General features: G+C 41.8%; 1 protein-coding gene across 1 annotated transcript in view; it reads left to right on the top strand.

Annotated features, from left to right (window-relative positions):
- The window catches only part of igsf9a (immunoglobulin superfamily, member 9a), a 49,679-nt gene that overhangs the window by 20,894 nt on the left and 9,374 nt on the right, over positions 1-19,411 (top strand). Inside the window, exons 7-13 of the mRNA XM_080419918.1 lie at positions 757-898; positions 2,011-2,156; positions 3,554-3,696; positions 14,001-14,141; positions 14,809-14,925; positions 15,345-15,495; positions 18,149-18,260. Of these exons, the coding sequence (XP_080276044.1) occupies positions 757-898; positions 2,011-2,156; positions 3,554-3,696; positions 14,001-14,141; positions 14,809-14,925; positions 15,345-15,495; positions 18,149-18,260 (952 nt within the window). The remainder of the gene's footprint in view (positions 1-756; positions 899-2,010; positions 2,157-3,553; positions 3,697-14,000; positions 14,142-14,808; positions 14,926-15,344; positions 15,496-18,148; positions 18,261-19,411) is intronic.

Consider the following 19,411-nt stretch of genomic DNA (forward strand, 5'->3'; position numbering starts at 1 on the left):
TTTCAGCAGTGATAAGGCATTTGCTCGCCTTTACAGTACACAACCTTGTTTTTATTCTGTTCTTATGTTATGACTGTTGTGCTATACCTTTTGTAACCTCTGCATAATTGTATTTTCTCGGAGACGTACCTATCTCTATAAATAAAGAAAGGAAGAAAATAAAAATACTGCACAATGCAGGCTACATGCACATACCTGAATAACAATATAAGGGCAGATCTAACTGTAACATTAGGCCTTTATAATCCATTTTGTCTATGACACACAGAAATAATGCCAAACGCATGGGGACATCATAGTGAAAAAACATGACTTCCATAGTGCTTTGGTCACGGTCTCTGTCAGTGTCACAAACAGAATGGATGTAACCCTTGAATTGTTATTCAGGCATGTGCATGTAGCATTTATATCTATAAAGCATTTAATTGATCACTGATGATGTCTGTAGAAATCTCCTCTTGTGGTCATTTACTCCTAAGACAAATGACCTGTCTGCCAGCCTTCTTCTGTGGGTTTTTTAGTTTGATAGAGAATACAAGCATGCATGCATTGCAGACACAATATAGATAGACGCACACGCGCGCGCTCTTTCACGCACGCACGCACGCACGCACGCACGCACGTGTACATGCAGACAGAGATAGGAGAAGACACATGCATTCATGGTATTATATGTACTTAATTAATGTGTGTGTGTGTGTGTGTGTGTGTGTGTGTGTGTTGTTGATGTGTTTTATAATAATAATCCGCTACTAGGTCCCCCAGTCATCGTCATCCCTCCAAAGAGCACGTCTCTCAACATGTCCCAGAATGCACTGCTGCGATGCCAGGCAGTGGCGGATCCTCCCAACATGACTTACGTGTGGCTGAGAGGCGGTGAAAACGTGCACCATATAGAGTGAGTGAACATCTGAGGGTGGAAGCACATTTTTGATGCAAAAACCAATGCATGCACAGTAAAAAAGTTCCGAGTGTTTACTCTGAGCAGTGGTGGAAAGTAACTAAGTACATTTACTCAAGTACTGAATTAAGTATAATTTTAAGGTATTTTTACTTTAGTGGAATATTGCCAAAATTGGCAATACTTTTACTTCTACTCCACTACATCTCTGAGGAGAATATTGTACTTTTACTCCACTACAATTATTTGACAACTTTAGTTACTTTGCAGATATACATTATTACATTATAAAACATACATTAACCACTTTAGCCCTATTTTATATCTAGGCTATTTTCAAACATTTTAGTACTTTTACTTTTGGTACTTTAAGTACATTTCGATAGCAATACTTTTGTACTTTTACTCAAGTAAAAATGTAATTACGGACATCTACTTGTAACAGAGTACTTCTACATTGCAGTATTGATACTTTTACTTAAGTAAAACATTTGAGTACTTTTTCCACCACTGATTCTGAGAGAGTGCAAATGCAACCAAATGGACCCGTAAAAACAATCCACATGCGTTTCATGCCAAAGATCACACGGGTCACAAAAGATTACAAAATAGCTTATTTTTCTTAATCATTGTATGAGAAGTATATACTAGGTCTTAGGTGATTAACATATTTGAAAAACACTTTAGAGTGTGTGCGTGCAATCCGTGCATGCATGAATGCGTGGGGGGTCTGATGTAAGAAGAGAGGGGCTCCAAGGAAAAAAGGTTGGGAATCACAATCACAATGTAGATAATTATTGCATCTGCAGGCTGTTGATGTGATTTTGTTTGTCTGGCAGCTTTCCCAGTGTTTGGTTTCTCTCTGGTTCAGATAAAATGCATGAAATATGTAAACTGAGCTATTCTCCTTTACCCACTCGCAGTGACATGAAACAAAATTTGCTTAACCTCGCTGTGCTCACTGGTGAATATAGAGAAACCTCCTACGCAGCTGATGCTGGAGAGAGAGACAGTTTAACTTGAATGTATTGCAACAAGACTGTGATAATTCTGATGAAGCCAGTTCACCTTTACATTCTTGTGATTTCTCATGTGCCCCCCCCCCAAAGGACCCTGAAATCACGTGTCAAGATCATGGTAGATGGCACTCTCCTCATCTCCAGTCTAGTTCCAGGGGATTCTGGGAACTTCACCTGCATGCCAACCAATGGACTGCTCACCCCACCAACTGCATCGGCCAGCCTAACAGTGATGCGTAAGTACTGTACCAGCTACTGTAGTCTTAGTCATAGCCAGACGATCCACCTACCCATACCTCTGGTGACGTCTACATTCTATGTTGGGGCTAAAACTCAGTGGAAACAATTTGGAAATATACAAATTCAGTGTTTCACAATAAAAGACTTAAGGGTGGAAATGTTGGCCAATACATGTCCTTTACATAAATGTTTGAACTTGCATAAGTGGTGGTATTGCAGAAAGGGTACGTTCAAATGTGCTTGAAGTAATTGTGAACTACAATACTGTATGAATTCTGCATGGATTAATTAATTCTGGATGACATCATTTTGAATGTGAGAATGAATTATAAATGAATGAAGTCTGAATGACTTCTGAACAAATCAATTAATTCTGTCTACCTCTGCCTTTGTACGCTATGTTTTAGTTTTTCATCTCTGTGATAGTGCTTTCAACCCATTTGGAGAATCTTTTGTGGCATTACTTTGTAAACCCATTCAATGGCTGTGTCTTTACTTTCTACAATGGCAAGAAATTGTTCCACAAATGTATCAAAAATAATTGGAAAATAATATCTTTGCAAGTGCCTCATCTGTCTGGCTTATAATGGTCTTGCCTTATCATTAAGTAATTGAAGGAGCAATTTACTCATTTTCAATGTAATTGGTCCTCATTATTGCTCATTATAAGATGCTCCTTTCTGTCTACTCGCTCTGTGTCTCAGAATATGGCTGTGGACAGTTAAAAAAATCTGCATACCAATGACATCAGCGGGCACTCAGGTTAAAATGCCACAAGGGGCATCTGGATTTGTCGAGCGTCTATATGAACACAATTGGCCCGTGTTCTGGGGAGGGAAGCCGGTCAGGGAGGGTGATATCTGTCACTGCAGGTACTCCTACGGGCTAGGGCGGCACCTGTCAGCAGTACTGCCAAAGTATAGAGCCAACTCATGTCCAGTTTTCTAAATATAGAAGGTTTAAGAGGTTAAGGCTGGGGTCTTCAACAGGGGTCCGGGACCCCGAGGGGGTCCTCAGAGTTACTACAGGGGGTCCAATCCGTCCAATCTTTGTGCGATGGGGAACATTAGCCGATGCGAGGCATTGTGAGCTTGTAGATCTGCTATTTTCGGAGAGTTGGTGTGTAGAGAAGAAAAAGACCAGACCAAGTACAGAGCCAACGGTCAAGTTGACTAAATATTGAGGGTTTAAAAGCTTAACTATCTGAAAATACTCATTAGCCTGACTCCAACTGTCTATGAAAAGTTTAATCTGTCTCTCTCTCAGCTAGGGGTCCGTGGCCTGAAAGAAAGTTGAATTCCCCTGGGTTAAGGGATTTAATGTTACTGACTAATGAACAAAATAGGATTGATTTTACATAATATTCTGATTCTGATTCCCCACTTCTGTGCAGACCCAGCCCAAGCTCTTCAAATGCCCAAGGAAACTTACCTTCCCACAGCTATGGAGGGCCTTGTCACCTGTCCTATGATGGCTCAGCCTCCTCTGCTACAAGTCACCTGGACCAAGGATGGAGAGCCTCTTAATCTGTCTTTGGTAAGTAGGCCTGTCACATTTAATGGCTATATTCACTATTTATTTATTCAAATCTTTTGTGAAAGTATAAAATGATTAAATATGTCCTATTTTGGCCATAGTGCAGTATACATTTTGATTGTTGGTACCATTCATTGTAAGTCATTTCTTTGTATATTTAACTAATTTGTCATATCCGCCCGGTGTGATTTTTGTTTACAAAGCCTAAAAGCCAAACAGAAATGTAATTTTTATTTATATGTTCCAATTTTCAATGCCAAAACTATTACATCGTTAATCGCATTTATTGTATGGTAATTAAATCGTCAAGTGTCATGTTCGTGATGACCCTATTGGTATAAGTAGTTTACTTGTGTCTGCCCACCTGGAAGATCCTCATAATACTGTCAGAGCTCTGCAGTATGCCTACACACTTTTGTTTGTTTATTTCTGCTGTATGGGCCGCCCACACTGCAGCAGTTTGCTGTGTTCTTGCACTGCAAAGCAACTAGTGGGGAGAATCCATTCATTTTTTATGAAAATGTTGCGTAAATGTCATCCAAATGTTGACAAAAGTCACATTGCATCTTTTATTTTATTTTCCTTTGAATGGAAAAGTTGGCTGCACCTGAGCTTACCTGTCGTCGCTGTCGGGTGGAACCCTTGTATGTCCAAAACTTATATTTCAGAAAATGGCAAAAAAAAGAACCTGTGATCCAATGGATCCAATGTAGTTATTATTTAGTCACAAGCTCCTGTCAATACTTTTCATTGGTTGAATATGTATACAACCCACAGACAGCCTTAACCACTTTCACCTTCAAAATTTGACAAATATTGCGAAAATAGCACAGCTACAAGCTCACAACGCGTGCCTCGTTGTGATCATGTAGATCAGACAAAAATAAATAAATATAATATAATATGTATGGAGAATGTGAATGTGTCAAATATGGAGATGCAAGGTTTCTGCCCGACAGCAGTGTTACACAATATGTCACCCAATCCCATCCTAGGCCCATGGTTGTGTGTAAAGTGATCTTTAATTCATGGCAGAAAGGTGCTGTTTTTGCTGCTTGAGTTTGATGCTTTTCAGGTGGTAGAATAGAAGAGAATTGACAGTGCATATTCACTTCTTGTTGTTATGCTGTTTTTTAGCAGAGGGTTTGTGGTTAAAACAGGCTGAAGAGCATAAATAATGCTTCATTTATACTCCGTCATACGATGGTGCCGTATGCCTAAAATAGCTGATCTGCACGCTCACAACGTACAGCAAAGTATGAATCAGGCTATCCTGCTCTGTCCTCGTTCCTCGCTCCTCTAGCCTATCCTATACTTGAACCAGAAATAGAAGAATAATTTGGCGATCATGCCAAGTTCTTCCAAGGACAGAGGAGCGAGCATTAGGAGGCATCTCTGAAAAGCTATGAGCCAAGGAATTTAAATGAGAAGAAATAGAAGCGCTCGACGCTGGGCATACGCCATTGACGCACGTGGTTGGCAAACTCGCACCGGAAGTTCGATGAAATGCATTGCAGTCAATGAGAGCCGGCTGGACCAGCTTATGAACAAACACTATTTCTGCTTATGAACAAACACTATTTCTTTTTAATGTTTTTTTTTTTTAGAGTAGACAATTCTTTTTTACCCCTTTTTCTCCCTAATTTAGTCGTTTTGCCAATTCATTCCTCCCCACACACATTTCTGTGTTGTCACTGCTGTCGTATCCTACTGACTCACCTGCCAGTGAGGAGCCCCCACCGGGAGGAGGTAGAGCCATCGTCCTACTCCTCTCGCCCAACACTCCCCGCTGACAGGTACCGCCCCCAGCCCGTAGGAGTACGTGCAATGACTAATATCACCCTCCCCGTCCGGCTTCCCTCCCCCGAACACGGGCCAATTGTGTTCGTGTAGACGCTCGACAAAGCCGGTTGCACCACGGTGGATTCGAACCCACAACCTCCGTGGTGGTGGGCAGTGACTTTACCACTGCGCCACCCGAACGCAACAAACACTATCTCTGAATGACTGCAACCTTTGTCATATAATCGGTTCAGGAATATAAAAGAAGACATATCACAGGTTGTTTTCTGATCGCTAGTTTTTCGATGTGCACACTACGTAATTTTATTGAGGCGTCTAAACAGCGGCAGTTATCGTTTCTGACTCGGTAGTATCGCGAGATGTGGATGTCAGGCTGTCAATGATGGATAGTCTCTCGATAACAGCACGTCACAGTCGGAAACGTACTCTGTGCTCTTTAGCTTACATTTTTTATTCCACGATTTTTGTAACCAATTTTTTCACCCAGTGCCAATTGCCTAAGCTTGTATTCCTGGGCGCTACTCTCCCTCTGCCAACCTGGGGAGAGCCCCGAACTGAGCTCATGCTTCCTTCAATGCATGAGGAGTGAGCAGGCCGCTTTTTATCATCTGACAAGGGAGAGTTTCCCCTTAGGACGTAGCGCGTGGAAGGAACACATTATTCCAACCAGTTCCTTTCCCCTCTATCAGGCCCCCTGCTGACCAGGGGGAGGCAGTATAGAGACCAGGATTACTGCATGTTTTTTGTGATCGTACCTACCCTAGGGGACACGGGGAGAACATGCAAACTCCACACAGGAAGGCCCTTTTGACTCCGTGCTCTTTAGATACCTCAATAAGATTATACAGTGTACACATTGAAAAGCAACACAGCAGAAATCAATGTGTGATATGTCTTACTTTTATATTCCTGGACAGAGTATTTTACAAAGGTCACTGTCGTACAGAAATAATGTTTGTTCATAAGCTGGTCTACCTGGCTCTCATCGACTGCAATGCACTCCTGGCTGCAGTTTGCCACCCAGTGCGACGAATCTGCGCGCTGAAATTACTGGATTGCTGGATAGAGATATTGTGCTTAGTCCATTAAGACCGGGAACGCATCTGTGTCATTTTAGATTTCTTTGGCTATTCAAAAATAGCAGATCTACAAGCTGTGCCGCGCTATGAGCTTGTAGATCCGCTATTTTTGAAAAATCTTGAAAATGTGTGAAAATCTATGAATATATACATTTTTTAAAGCAAACATTTGTAACTCAAATCTTTGCTTCTGGGGGGGTCCCTGGAACTGAATATTTTGAGATCGGGGTCCGCGGCCAAATACATATAATTTTGGGGGTCCTTGACATGAAAAGGTTTGAGAACCACTGATAAGTGTTCCAGAAAGCTGTTAGGATTTAGAAGACATTTGTAGAATCCCCAGAAGCAAAGATTTGAGGTAAAATGTTTGCTTTAAAAAAACATATATTCAAAGATTTGCAAACATTTTCAAGATTTATAAAAAAAATAGCAGATCTACAAGCCCGTAGCACGGCACTCTGTGCCACACTATGAGCTTGTATATGCCATTTTTGAATAACCAAAGAAATCTAAAAACACACACAGATTCTTTCCCAGTCTAAATGGGTTAAATAAGTTCCTCGCTATGAGCGAGGAAAAAGCAGTGAATCCTTCCAGGGAGACTTTCCAAGCTGAACAGCATGATGCTAATGAGTGACTCCACCCCTACAGCTGGCAGTGTTGCATTGGTGTGCGTGCGTACGCGTCGGTGCCGCGGGGGAAGCCGATGTGTAACTGAAGCGGGGCAAATTAAACTGTGACATAACTAAAGACTGTTGTTTCATTGCCATCAATGAGCTGGGTTTTTACTGCGTCTAAGCAGTAGTCATTAAGTTGGGGGGTGGGGCTCAGCTGTGTTGTTGGTATCTGAAATTGATTGACGTCGCTTAATATGACGCTTCAGGAAATCTCCTCCCAGTTCTCTAAACGTTTCTTCATTACCTCTCTCCTTGCCTCGTTTCCTCCATGCATCCTCGGTGGGAGGGGATTTAAAAGAGGCCTGCTGCAGGAGACTCTGACGGTCCAAGTGACCATCAGTCCTGTTGATACATGTCTTGTGTCGGGTGGAAATCTCATATGTCCAAAACCGTTCCTTTTTATTTAGCTGAGGTTGCGGTTGCGGTTGCGGTTACTTACTGTACTGTGTATTTCACATCTACAGCATGTTTCAAGATACTGTATATGAAAAAAGTGAGAGAGATTAGAAAGAAGAAAATAAAACTGGCTAAAATATGGAAAGAAAATCCATCACGCTCGTGGGATGTAAGGTTAGAAATGTTACTGCTACGTTGTAGCCAGTAGCCACTTTGGATTTTCTTCAGCTTTCTATTGTACATTCAAAAATATAGTTTTCCCACAATATTTTCCCATAAGATTTGGGATATACATGTATTCTTTATTATATATTATATATATTATTATGAATATATTTTCACAATATATTTAATAATTGCTTTCATTTTCATGTCATGTTCTCCCATACATGTTCTCTCTAAATGTAATCTAATCTTTAATCTTGCAAACCACTGAACCGATCAGTGGCAAATCTCCTGTGGACACTGCCAGCAGGCCAAGGAAGTACCTCCATGCATTCTTCACACAATTGAAATAGTTTTGCTTCCATTATTAAATGAAAGTTAAATATTAACTTTAATTCAATAATGGAAGCGGATCACGCTGGAACCTTGCCCAAATATGGAATCATATGTCTTACATAGTATCATAGATGACTCAAGTCATAGACTGGACACATTCAAATCAACATTCCAGTCCAGCTGTAAAATACAAAATTACTAGATATGCGTGCTGTTGTGAGACCAAATATATCCTTTATCTGTCCGTGGGAAAATCATTCATCCCTGCTCTTGATGGACAGTGATAGGATGTTCAATCTTACAATGTGAAAGTCTGAGTGTTGATTTAACTGAGCTACATTAAATTAGAGGTACAAATGATTAAATGATCACTGAGGATTTTACAGTGTAGGAGCAATTTCCTTGGGCACTCCTTGTTCTGTGTTATACCTCTCACTATTGTCCTGGTTCTCCATATCTCTCTCTCTCTCTCTCTCTCTCTCTCTCTCTCTCTCTCTCACTCACTCACTCACTCACTCACTCACTCACTCACTCACTCACTCACTCACTCACTCACTCACTCACTCACTCACTCACTCACTCACTCACTCACGCACACGCACATGCACACTGTCTCTTCTTCTCTCACTCCTTTTAGCTCTGTCTCTCTCTTTATTTCAGCGAAGAGAGAAGAAATGTTTTTCGTCTCTGACTTTCGCTCTTTCTTTCTCACTCTCTCTGTCCTAGCCTACTCTGTATTGAGTCCATTGTAGTGTCTATGGGAGCTTTGCAGCTTTATCCCCTTAATCTGAAGTTATGAATTAATCAATTTCGGGATAGAACTGTGCACTTCATACCAACAGAATGCCAGCTAACAAAGACGATACAAAATGCTCCTTGAAGTTTAAATACTAAAATCAACAGCACACTTGGAGTGGATAATGTGAATAGATGGTTATGATTCAATAATCCAACAGTATATATGTTCTGATAAGGAAACACAACATAGAAGTGAACTATTGGTATCGCACATGTGATAACCGTATGAGTCCTGAGATTAGCCTTCTTTAACCACTGGCTAGCTGCCAACAAGCAGTTATAACAGCAGTGATGTCAGGCGCAACCTGCTCCCTTTAAACAGAACAAATACAGAGTGAGTTCTGTCTTTTCTCCAAGGGGCTGAGGTGGTACAGACCCGTTTTAACAACATGAACCTCTGCGTCTCAATCTGGGCATAATAGGCAAACATTTGGTGTAAATAGGCGAGTTTCCAAAAGTTTCAACATTTTCAAAAATAGCAGATCTACAAGCTTACAGCGTGGCGCAATGCAGCGCGTTGTGAGCGGGTAGATCGGTTATGTTCGCTACTCGTTGTACGAATATAGGGCTTAAGTTGTTAATATGTCTGAAAAACTTGAGTGCGTGTGTGTGCGTGCGTGTGTGAGGGGGGGCTCCATGAAAATACGTTGGGAACCACTGCCATAGGGGTGAAACACCGCCGGCCACCTCCACAGACACCCCAGGTCCCATGGGATCCCCATGCCGGGTGGAAAGCTGGCAGGGTATAGTGTCCTTGTCGCTGGTGAGTCGGGACCCCTGCTGGTTGGTCGACGTGCCTGTTCCGCACAGAAAGGTATCTGGGAGACATGTGTGTGAGCCTCTGTGTTCTTATCCGTGCACGGGGCTGCGAGGATATCTGAACCTAGGTTTTGGCTCTTGCAGGCACAGAAAGTCTGTTTTTGTCGGAAACCAAAAGCATCTGGTTCTTTTAGAGACAGTGGAAATGTTTTGTCTCTGGCATTCAGCGGTGGAGAGACAGAGGAGCTGAGGTCGTGCAGACTTGGTTACCATGGTAACGAGATAAGGGTCTTTGAAGTCAGACTGTAGACGAGCAGTAGCTGAGAGAAGAGTGTCTACATGAGTTCTGAGTTCTGGAGACAAGTTGCAGTTTATGCAACAAAAGAGTTCCTTTTGACACCATAGTGTGAGGCATAGTGTTTTGGGTTGGGATAGGCTGGCAGGGAGATGGGTGTGCAGTAAATACAACGCCAAAGCCCTTTCCCCCATCCTCTCAAGCACACAGTTCAACAAATCACCCGTTGAAGAAGGCTGTTGAGCTGAGAGAATTGTTATTGTACTGTTTGTAGTATTGTTTGTACTTTAACCACTTAAACTCCAACTTCGATGATGGAGAGGGCCACTAAATGTCCAGACCCATTTCAGGGGGGCACATTGCGTATCTGCACTCTCACTAGTAGTATACTAGTAACATTTGTAACATTTCTATTTAATTTCAAATGCATTTAGTGATACTTAAATGCAAATACATTGGACATGACCATTTATTGGAATGGAATGTAGTAAATAAAAGAAGTCATGTAAACTTGCATGTTTGGAATTGGAACAGCTGAAATCAATAATATATCAGTATTTAGATATAGGCGGTTGCCCATGTATGCCCTACATACTTTGTTGACCGGGGTCCCCAACGGGGTCTATACTTGGTCCCCTCCTTTTTCCTTCAACACCAAATCTCTTGGGTGAAAACATTCTATCTACAAGCTCACAATACTGTAGTGTCAGATGTTCTATTTTCAACAAATGTTCACCTACTGTATTTTCACAGAATGTTTGCATACTGTATTACCACATGCACAGAATAGGGACGCTAGGATTCATGTGGTTAAATATATATATGGGGAATAAGCATTTTCTAGAACATTCTCATCCTTTGACACATTGTGAAATGTACATTTAAATGAGTGTAAACATTTCAAGAAAATATGCTTTCTTAAATAGATAACTTAATACTGTATGTTGTCATTGAAGCAATACACATGGAAGTTGTAGGACATTTCTGTACAGTTTTACAAACATCTATTTTCTTTACATTCTCTGAGCCAAGGTGAAAGTCATTACTGGAAGGTTCCAGATGGGCACACAGTCAGTCCTGTTGCTCTGTATGTAAGTCACGTTGATTCCTTCATGGTTGGCGAATGTAAAATGAACAGACCTTCAGGCTCGAGGGACGTTTTGGCACCTATAGCATGAGGAGCACAGAGGTTGCACGCGAGGGTGAAAGTTATCATGATGAAAGGCGTGTACAATATGCCATATCCAAGCCCCCCCCCCTCATTTTGGTTTAACCCATTCAGACCTGAAGCCAATTCTACAAATGCCGTCTAAATCAGTAGTTCTCAAACGTTTTTGTGCCAAGGACCCCCAAAATGATATGTATTTGGCCGCGGACCCCCCATCTGATAAATGTTTTGTGCCAGGTACCCCCAGAAGAGAAGATTTGTGTTGAAACATTCAAAATGATTCAAACATTTTCAAACACTTTCAAGATTTTTCAAAAACCTTTCAAAAATAGCAGATGTACAAGCTCGCAGTGCGGCACAAAGTGACGCGCTGTGAGCTTGTAGATCTGCTATTTTTGAGAACCACTGCTCTCTAAACCACTGTTCTAAATCCTAAGAGTCTGCAAAGGTTTTCCCTCAGAATATGGATCCTGGGGTTTAAGTGATTAAGTGGTTAACACAAAGTGCGTGCAGGGGGTCTCAGCTTTTGTCCGATGTCCATGGAAAAATAGGTTGGGAATCCCTTGTCAGCTTGGATGACTTGGATGAAGGCTGTCAGCTGCTCTGTGCGGGCCGGGCACACTCTGTCCTAACAGCACGCTTGTGCGTGCTTCATGGGCCCCGAGGCCCCCGCTGTCGGTGTGCCTGCCTTGTTCTCCAATCTCAAGTGATTTCAAAAGTCGTGCATTTGTTGTCAAAACCTTGCACGAACGCAGGATGTTGAGTGAACACCCCAAAATATTGGCCAGGGAGTGGTTCACACACCGATGAACAGAGATGAAAGACAGGTTCCTCTGAGAGAAAGAAAGAAAGAGAGGGGAAGTCTGTGTGTGTGTGTGTGTGTGCGTGTGCGCGCGTGTGTATGCGTGTGTGTGTGTGTTTTGGTGCAGGCCGGAACACTACCTTCCTATCCATCACTCACCGTGTCACATCAGATGGATATGTGGGTTGTGAGTTTCCCCACGTGGAGAGATAGACGCTCGTAGAGGAGGACACACAGGTGTCATCAAAGCACAGCAGGTGCCTCACCCTACATAGCATAGATGAGTAGAGGGACAGAGGATGAACAAAAACTCACATATAGATCCAAGTGAACAATGACAGGCAGAGCACACTGCACTCTTCTTAAGGTGTTCATCCAAATGACATGCAGTGTAGGTGAGTAAATATGTGGCACATATATTGTAGCTGTCATGACACAGTCAGTGTCAGAGGTAGGTGGGTAAGCCAAAGTTATACTTAGTTAGGCATGGGTGTCCTGCACCGAAAATAGCAGCTCTCCAAGCTCAGGCACACTGGTGTGCCTGAGCTTAGCTTTTCTCTCAAGAGCTATCCTTTTCTTAGCATGTCATGATGCTAGCTATGTTGGCTTTTCCATATCTGGTATAAAAAGGAAATTATGACAAAGAATTAAATGGAACGGTCAAGCCTGATGTCACGACAACTTATAGTTCTACTAAGAAACAAAGTGAGCTGTAACATGACCTTAAGTCACATATTGTAGTAATCAAATGCGTACCCTAAACCCTAACCATGACCAAAATAACTTACCCTACCCATAACCCATATAAATTACCCTTGCCTTTTCCGAAAACATTGTATGTTAAGTTTGTTGTTTACAGTAAATTATGAACACGAGTGGCATAATGTTAGTCAGTTATCACATGAAAAGTTGTGCTGGTCAAAGGATATCATTACAAGAATATGGGGAAAAGATATGAACAAAAATTGTAATATCACTAGTGGGAGGTTTGTTGGAAACAGTAAGTAATGATGTTCTTGGTTCTTGTTTTAGCAATGCTATTTTAATCAGTTGACAATCAATAGGTTATAACCAATGTGATTTTGGTACAGATACAAGCAGGTCTGCTTGTATAAAATACAATACAAATGGTTGCATCATTTCTGTGGATTCGTGTTGGTTCAGGTCCTTTTTCAGTCTTCAATTTTGTAGCGCGTATACGCTGTAAACACATTATGTTTCAATAGAGCCTTACTAGAAGAAAAGATGAGGTGCAATTTATGAGCTGAAAATGCTCAAATGTGATTACTGCCAGTGTGATCTTGACTTTTTCTCCCAGTGTTTCTCTGTTTGTGTTTGATGGAATAGGGAAGTGAGTTTTTGATTTGAAGGTTCTTGTATCAAATCCTGGGATCAGCCTGTATAATTTGTGTAGGGAGAGTGAATGAGAAATGCAGTTTATTCGTATATAAAGTACAAAAAAAAACACGCTTCCCAATTATTTGAAAAGATAATCGAAAAAGTAATCGATAGAATAATCGCCAATAAAATAATCGATAGTTGCCACCCTAATGATCAGTGACTGATTGAATACAGATATGACTTGAGATTTTGACTTGCGCTTTGGTTTGCTGTGGGCACAAAAAGTTTGAAAACCACTGAGTTACTGTATACACTACTACACTGTAACACTGTGTGTTCAGTATAACATGGATATATTCTATTCTGTTCTGTGTACTCATTGATCTATCTACACTAGTACTGTATGCTTACGTATGCATCCCCTGACTGATGTTCAGAATTCAGTGTGGTGAGACCTTCGGCCAAAGATATATTTTAAGTTTTCTTTTTGGTTATTGAACTTCTTGCCAATGAAGAGACACTATGGTTGCCTGATAATTCAGTACCATTTAATATTCTTCTTAAAACACTTTTAAAACGCTTTTTTTTTTTAACTGTGTAGTTATTCTCTATTAATATGATTACTATTACAGTATTATCAGCAGTGTGTAGAACTGAGATACATTTTCTCTCACTTTTCTCCCAGTATCCAGGATGGTCCATGACCTCAGAAGGCTCGGTGTTCATGGCAACGGTGAACGATGACGCTGCAGGCGTGTACACATGTACCCCTTATAACAGCTATGGCAGCATGGGACCGTCACAGCCCACCTCAGTCATTCTACAGGTTAGCCTTTGATTGATTGATTGAGTGTGTGTGTGTGTGTGTGTGTGTGTGTGTGTGTGTGTGTGTGTGTGTGTGTGTGTGTGTGTGTGTGTGTGTGTGTGTGTGTGTGTGTGTGTGTGTGTGTGTGTGTACGTACGTGCGCGCATGCGTGGTGCGTGTGAGCGTGTTTGCATAGAAATATAAAATAATAATAAATACACAATTTCCAATGTACTAGACAAATAAAACAGCAAAAAACAACATGGCATGCTGTAAATGGAACCTGCAGTAATTGATGATTATAATTATGGACCTTTGGTCTTTAACTCCTGCTCTCTAACCTCTTTCACAGCAGTACTCTCAGCATTGTGCTTTATGCCCCGTCTACTATCGGACTCCATGGTGCTGTGTATTTTAATTGGCTGCAGCTGCGTCTGCCACAGCAAATTAAAAATGCAAGGGAACTGACATTGTTTCGACCTTTTACTGTAACTCCTAATATGTATGAGCCCTCTGGCATTAACAGTACTTGTCACAATGGCCCCACTATAGCAGAGTTAATTGTTCGGCTAATCCATTTGTTATTAGGATAATCTTGTCCAAAGCGGCTGTAATCCGTCTTTAATTCCATTGTGGCAAATATGGCAATCTTCTTGACTTAACTGCATTGCTATTGGTCAATCCACAGGACCCCCCATCGTTTGGCGTCACTCCGTTGAGACAGTACAGCATGGTGGCAGGCAGGACGCTGAAAGTCCCATGTCAGGGAAACGGGGACACAGCCACGAGCATAACCTGGAGAAAGGTGAGTCATAAATAACCAGGTTCTGTTTAATACTTTCTAGCACATTGTGCTGTGCTTGTTCATCCAACATAGCCTATCTACAAGCTCATAGATCTGCTATTTTTGACACCTAAATATTATGTGCGGCAACGGCGCGCGCATCTAAATATAAATCAGACTGTGTAGACACTGCAATACAAGACACCAAATGCACAAAGTAAAGATTAGAATCCTGAAGATGCCCTCCAGGTAAACATATAAACATAAACATGCATTTGAAACGTAAACCCACTGTTGATGCTTGCACACGCATGCGTGTGTGTGACACAAAGATAACACACGCACAAACGCACCCCTTTTTCTCTGTAATGGACCTGCTGCCGGTAAATCAGCAGAGAGACCTTTGGCCTCCACGTGAACGGTCTTGTTGTTCCTGGTAGGTTGGCTCGGCTCCTCGCTCCGTTTACTCCGTGGCAGACAACGGGACACTGCTCCTGCAGCCTCTCAGTAAGGATCAGCAGGGGGTGTGGGAGTGCAGCGCTACCAACCATGTGGCCTCTGTGAAAGCCAGCACTCTGATCCATGTCTTGGGTGAGTAAAGCCATAAACATCCCTCATCCCTTTACTATCAACATCAAAACTAAATTAAATCACTGTTGTTTAATATTAAGTAAAGTTCAATTTAAGTTGGAAAATTAAATCAAGTTTAATAGTCATTTACTGTTAAATAAATTGCTATCACCCGTAACCGCTGCTACAATCCACCCTAATTGGTTTGACGGTGACCTAATTAAGTTATTGTTTCTTTAATGTACCATGAATCATACCTGGCTCTGCTGAATACCTGGCTCTGCTGAATCCGTCACAACACTGCTGCAAGTCAAGATGGAAGAAACATTGTTTATTGTTTATTCCAAGCACAGCTGAGACACATTTCAACCAAGTGGCAGGCAGGCATTTAATTTCCTGCCAGTTTCTAATTCAACTACAAACGTATTGTTCAAAATGCCACAAAACAGAGTCAAAACATTGGCATCTTCAATCATGGGTCATAACTCTGTCTTCAGCTTGCTCCTTTCCTTGTTTTTTTGACGTTTTGTTTTTCTCCAAATCTGATGGCAATCATGTAATCTGCCTCTGTGATGTTGTTGTTTACCTTCATAACTGAATCATGGAAGTGAGAATCAATGAGGCGTCATGTCCCAGAGCACCGAACTATACCAGTTTTCACATGAAGCAGTTATGAGTTATTTAACCACTTACGTCCTTTTTCGTAAATTGAATCATGTGGATCTCATTATCCACATGGGAACTGTGTGGCTCCAATGTGGATCTCGGACTTCATGTGGCCAGCCTGTGATGTCAGGGGCCTTGTCCATAGAAAGTGTTTTTTGACATCGCAGCGCCCGTCTGCCGTGCATTTATATGGTAAAGACGGGCTAATGCGCTCCTCTTCCCAGTGCCCGAGTATCTCAATTCAGCAACCACGGCGCCCCAGTGCTTTTTGGTGCAGTGCCCTGGGCGCTTCAAGCTGTCAATAGTTCAACCTTTGGAGAGGAGCGCCAGGGTTTTGATGGTCTGGTCTGACAACCCGGTAATGTACAACCCAACGTTGAATCGATACCAAAACTCGAAGAAGTCCATGTTTACGTTTCAGCTAAGCTATTTATGCTAATAATGCAGATGACAGGACGTCTGAGCGGTGAGCAGCTCAATGGTTGATAGGTTCGAACAGTGCAGGCATCATAATGTGCGCGAGCGTGATGGACACGGTAAAAATACAGTACAGATGACCCGGGGGGACAACAGTTTCCGAGGACCAAAAAAACACAAATATCTGTATCTGTTTGTTCCCGGGACTGCAGAGGACGCACCAATTTTACATGAGTTTTAGTTTCTGTAGGCATCGGCTTCCCTGATTGGCCAACCTGACACGTCAGCTTCATGGATTGGTGGAGCTTTGCGTCACGTTTGTGCTGCCGTCTGTGTTGCCAATATAAGTGGCAAGCGTGTACAATATAACTCTATTTACGTATGCCCATCTACGTCATCAACAAGACGTCAGAAGTTTCTGACAACATCAGTGATCTCCATATTTTGTCAATTATGTTAATGGAAACTCTAAGAATGGGTACAACGGGTACTCTGACAACAAGTACAACAAGAACGATTTAACTTGCATGGCCCCTGAGTAGGCTGGGCACCAGTCTAATAGTAATATTAAATGTAATATTTGAAAAAGTATAAAACATATGTGGAGGGAAAAAAAGCGATTGTGGAGGTTCTTCTGTGGCCTACCGGCAGCATGCCATGCAAAGATTGGTGCTGATCGGTTTGTGAGATTAGCTCCGGGGAATTGGGAATGTCCAGCGAATAATTTGTAAGTGTAGGTGATGTATTATTGTTTTTCTGGCTGTGGCTATTGATTCATGCCCATTGAAGATGCTCATAGTACACACTTATTGATCTGTTCACATCCGGCCTAAAGTCTTTCCCTCTACATCGTGTGTGTCTCAGATCTGTCTGTCTGTCTGTTTCAACAAAACAAGCAAGGAGAGTTCACCGCCCACTCAACTCAAAAATAAAATGGTGTATGTCTCATATAGGCAGAGAAAGTCTTGTTTTGTTCTCTTGGTGTCTGTCCTCTAGCTGTTACCATGAGCAATCTAACAAGCCTCTACTGGGCCTGTCCCCGACTAAGGATTTGTATAGTCGAATCTGATTGGCGACTAATTACCAATAGTCGACTGGCAGTCGACTAATGCAACAAAAGAAAAAAAAAAAAGGAAAGAAAAAGATATATATTTTTTTGCATGATTCGACTGAGATTGGCAGTCGAATCAGTCTGATTTGACTGCCAATCTCTCAGTCAAATCATGCAAAAAATGTTATGCAATAGAGGAACATTCCATTTGGGCTGTAGGGGTGCTTAGTGTCTGATTTAACATATAATATTGGTTTCTCCCAATAAATCATGATGTATATCCTATTTTTGGCAAACTATTAGTTAATTAATATAACAAACTAGGCTAATATCTCAGTCGAATAATTAAAGAATTATTAAATATATTCTTTTATGATTCGACTAAGAAATTGGCAGTCGACTCAGACACCCCTCGACTAATTAGTCGACTATTCGACTACTAGAGGTCAGGCCTAGCCTCTACCGATACTTTGGAAGGGGTGTAAGGGCCAGGCCGGCAGCTGACTCTTCATCAACTCCCTTCCGTTCTTCCCATTACAGGGACCAGTCCCCATGCAGCAACTTCTCTGTCCGTCTCTCCGGGGGTGACGCAGGCCAACATATCCTGGGAGGCAGGCTTTGATGGAGGATCAGCGCAGACGTTTTCAGTTTGGTGGGTGTAAAGCCTCCCACTTTCCCCTCGGACGGTAACCATGGCAGCCATCGACAGCACCCCGGCATTAGACTATTGATCTCCGGGATGAGGAACTCATTTCTCAGTTATAGCCTTTTTTTCATAGCTACCATAAAATAAGATACGCCTGCTGTAAATTATATGGAACTGTTATCTGCAGTGGCCACTCTAGATGCAATATAGATGAGAGGTGTAACAAATTATAAAATGCGCCGTATCCATAGGAGGAAATACAGTCATGTAGGCTAAGAGGAGACACCCAACCAGAATAATTTGAGCGTGATCATTACATTACACAGGGGAGAGCAGTACAGCCAAATGCGACAGTGGAGGAAAACAGAGAAAACCGTATTTTCATATAGTATTGTATTGATGACAAAAGTTGAGAGAGGGTCTAGTTTACAGTTTCATATGACATATCAGTCAGAAAAGGAATTGTGCTTCATAAATAATGTTCTACTACTGTTCATAGTGTTTATGGCAAACAATCATTGAACATACGCAGGAACATTATGGCTATTGATCATCCACAATGCTGCCTGCCTGTGTCGTCTATGACATATCTATGACATAATTATGACTCTGAATAACATATTTGTGAAAAGAACATGTCATTATGTCTCTGGCCTGCTGGCAGTGTGCGAAAGACATTTGGCACTGATCTGTCCAGTGGTTTACGTCATTAGCTCCGGACACACAGACCGACCTCTTATAGATGTCTAGACTCCTGTAGAGCCATGCCATTAAAAGCATCACCTACTGTACAAGAGAAAGAACAACACTGCTTTGGACGGATGTTAAATGATAACAGATCATGTCTGGGTGTAAAGCAGTAAGAGAACAGCAAATATAGATACAAATAACCAGAGAGAGGATGAAGCCGATTAAGTCCTAATACCGAGGCTGAAATCATAGAGGAAGCGAGAAAAAGAGTTTGAGTGGGAGTAACTTTGTGCGAGTTTGTGTTTGAGTGTGCCAGTATTCTATGCTGGAGAATAGAAACAGGACAGCACAAAAATGTAAAAAAATAAAAAACTCCCCTGCCAGCTCTCGTCTGCAGATAAATGATCAATCTGTTGCATATGTAATATTTGCAGGATGTTGCTGCTATGTGGTTGGCACATAAAGTG

This window comes from Gymnoscopelus braueri (genome assembly GCF_963280865.1).
Source record: "Gymnoscopelus braueri genome assembly, chromosome: 22".
Classification (NCBI taxonomy): Eukaryota; Metazoa; Chordata; class Actinopteri; order Myctophiformes; family Myctophidae; genus Gymnoscopelus; species Gymnoscopelus braueri.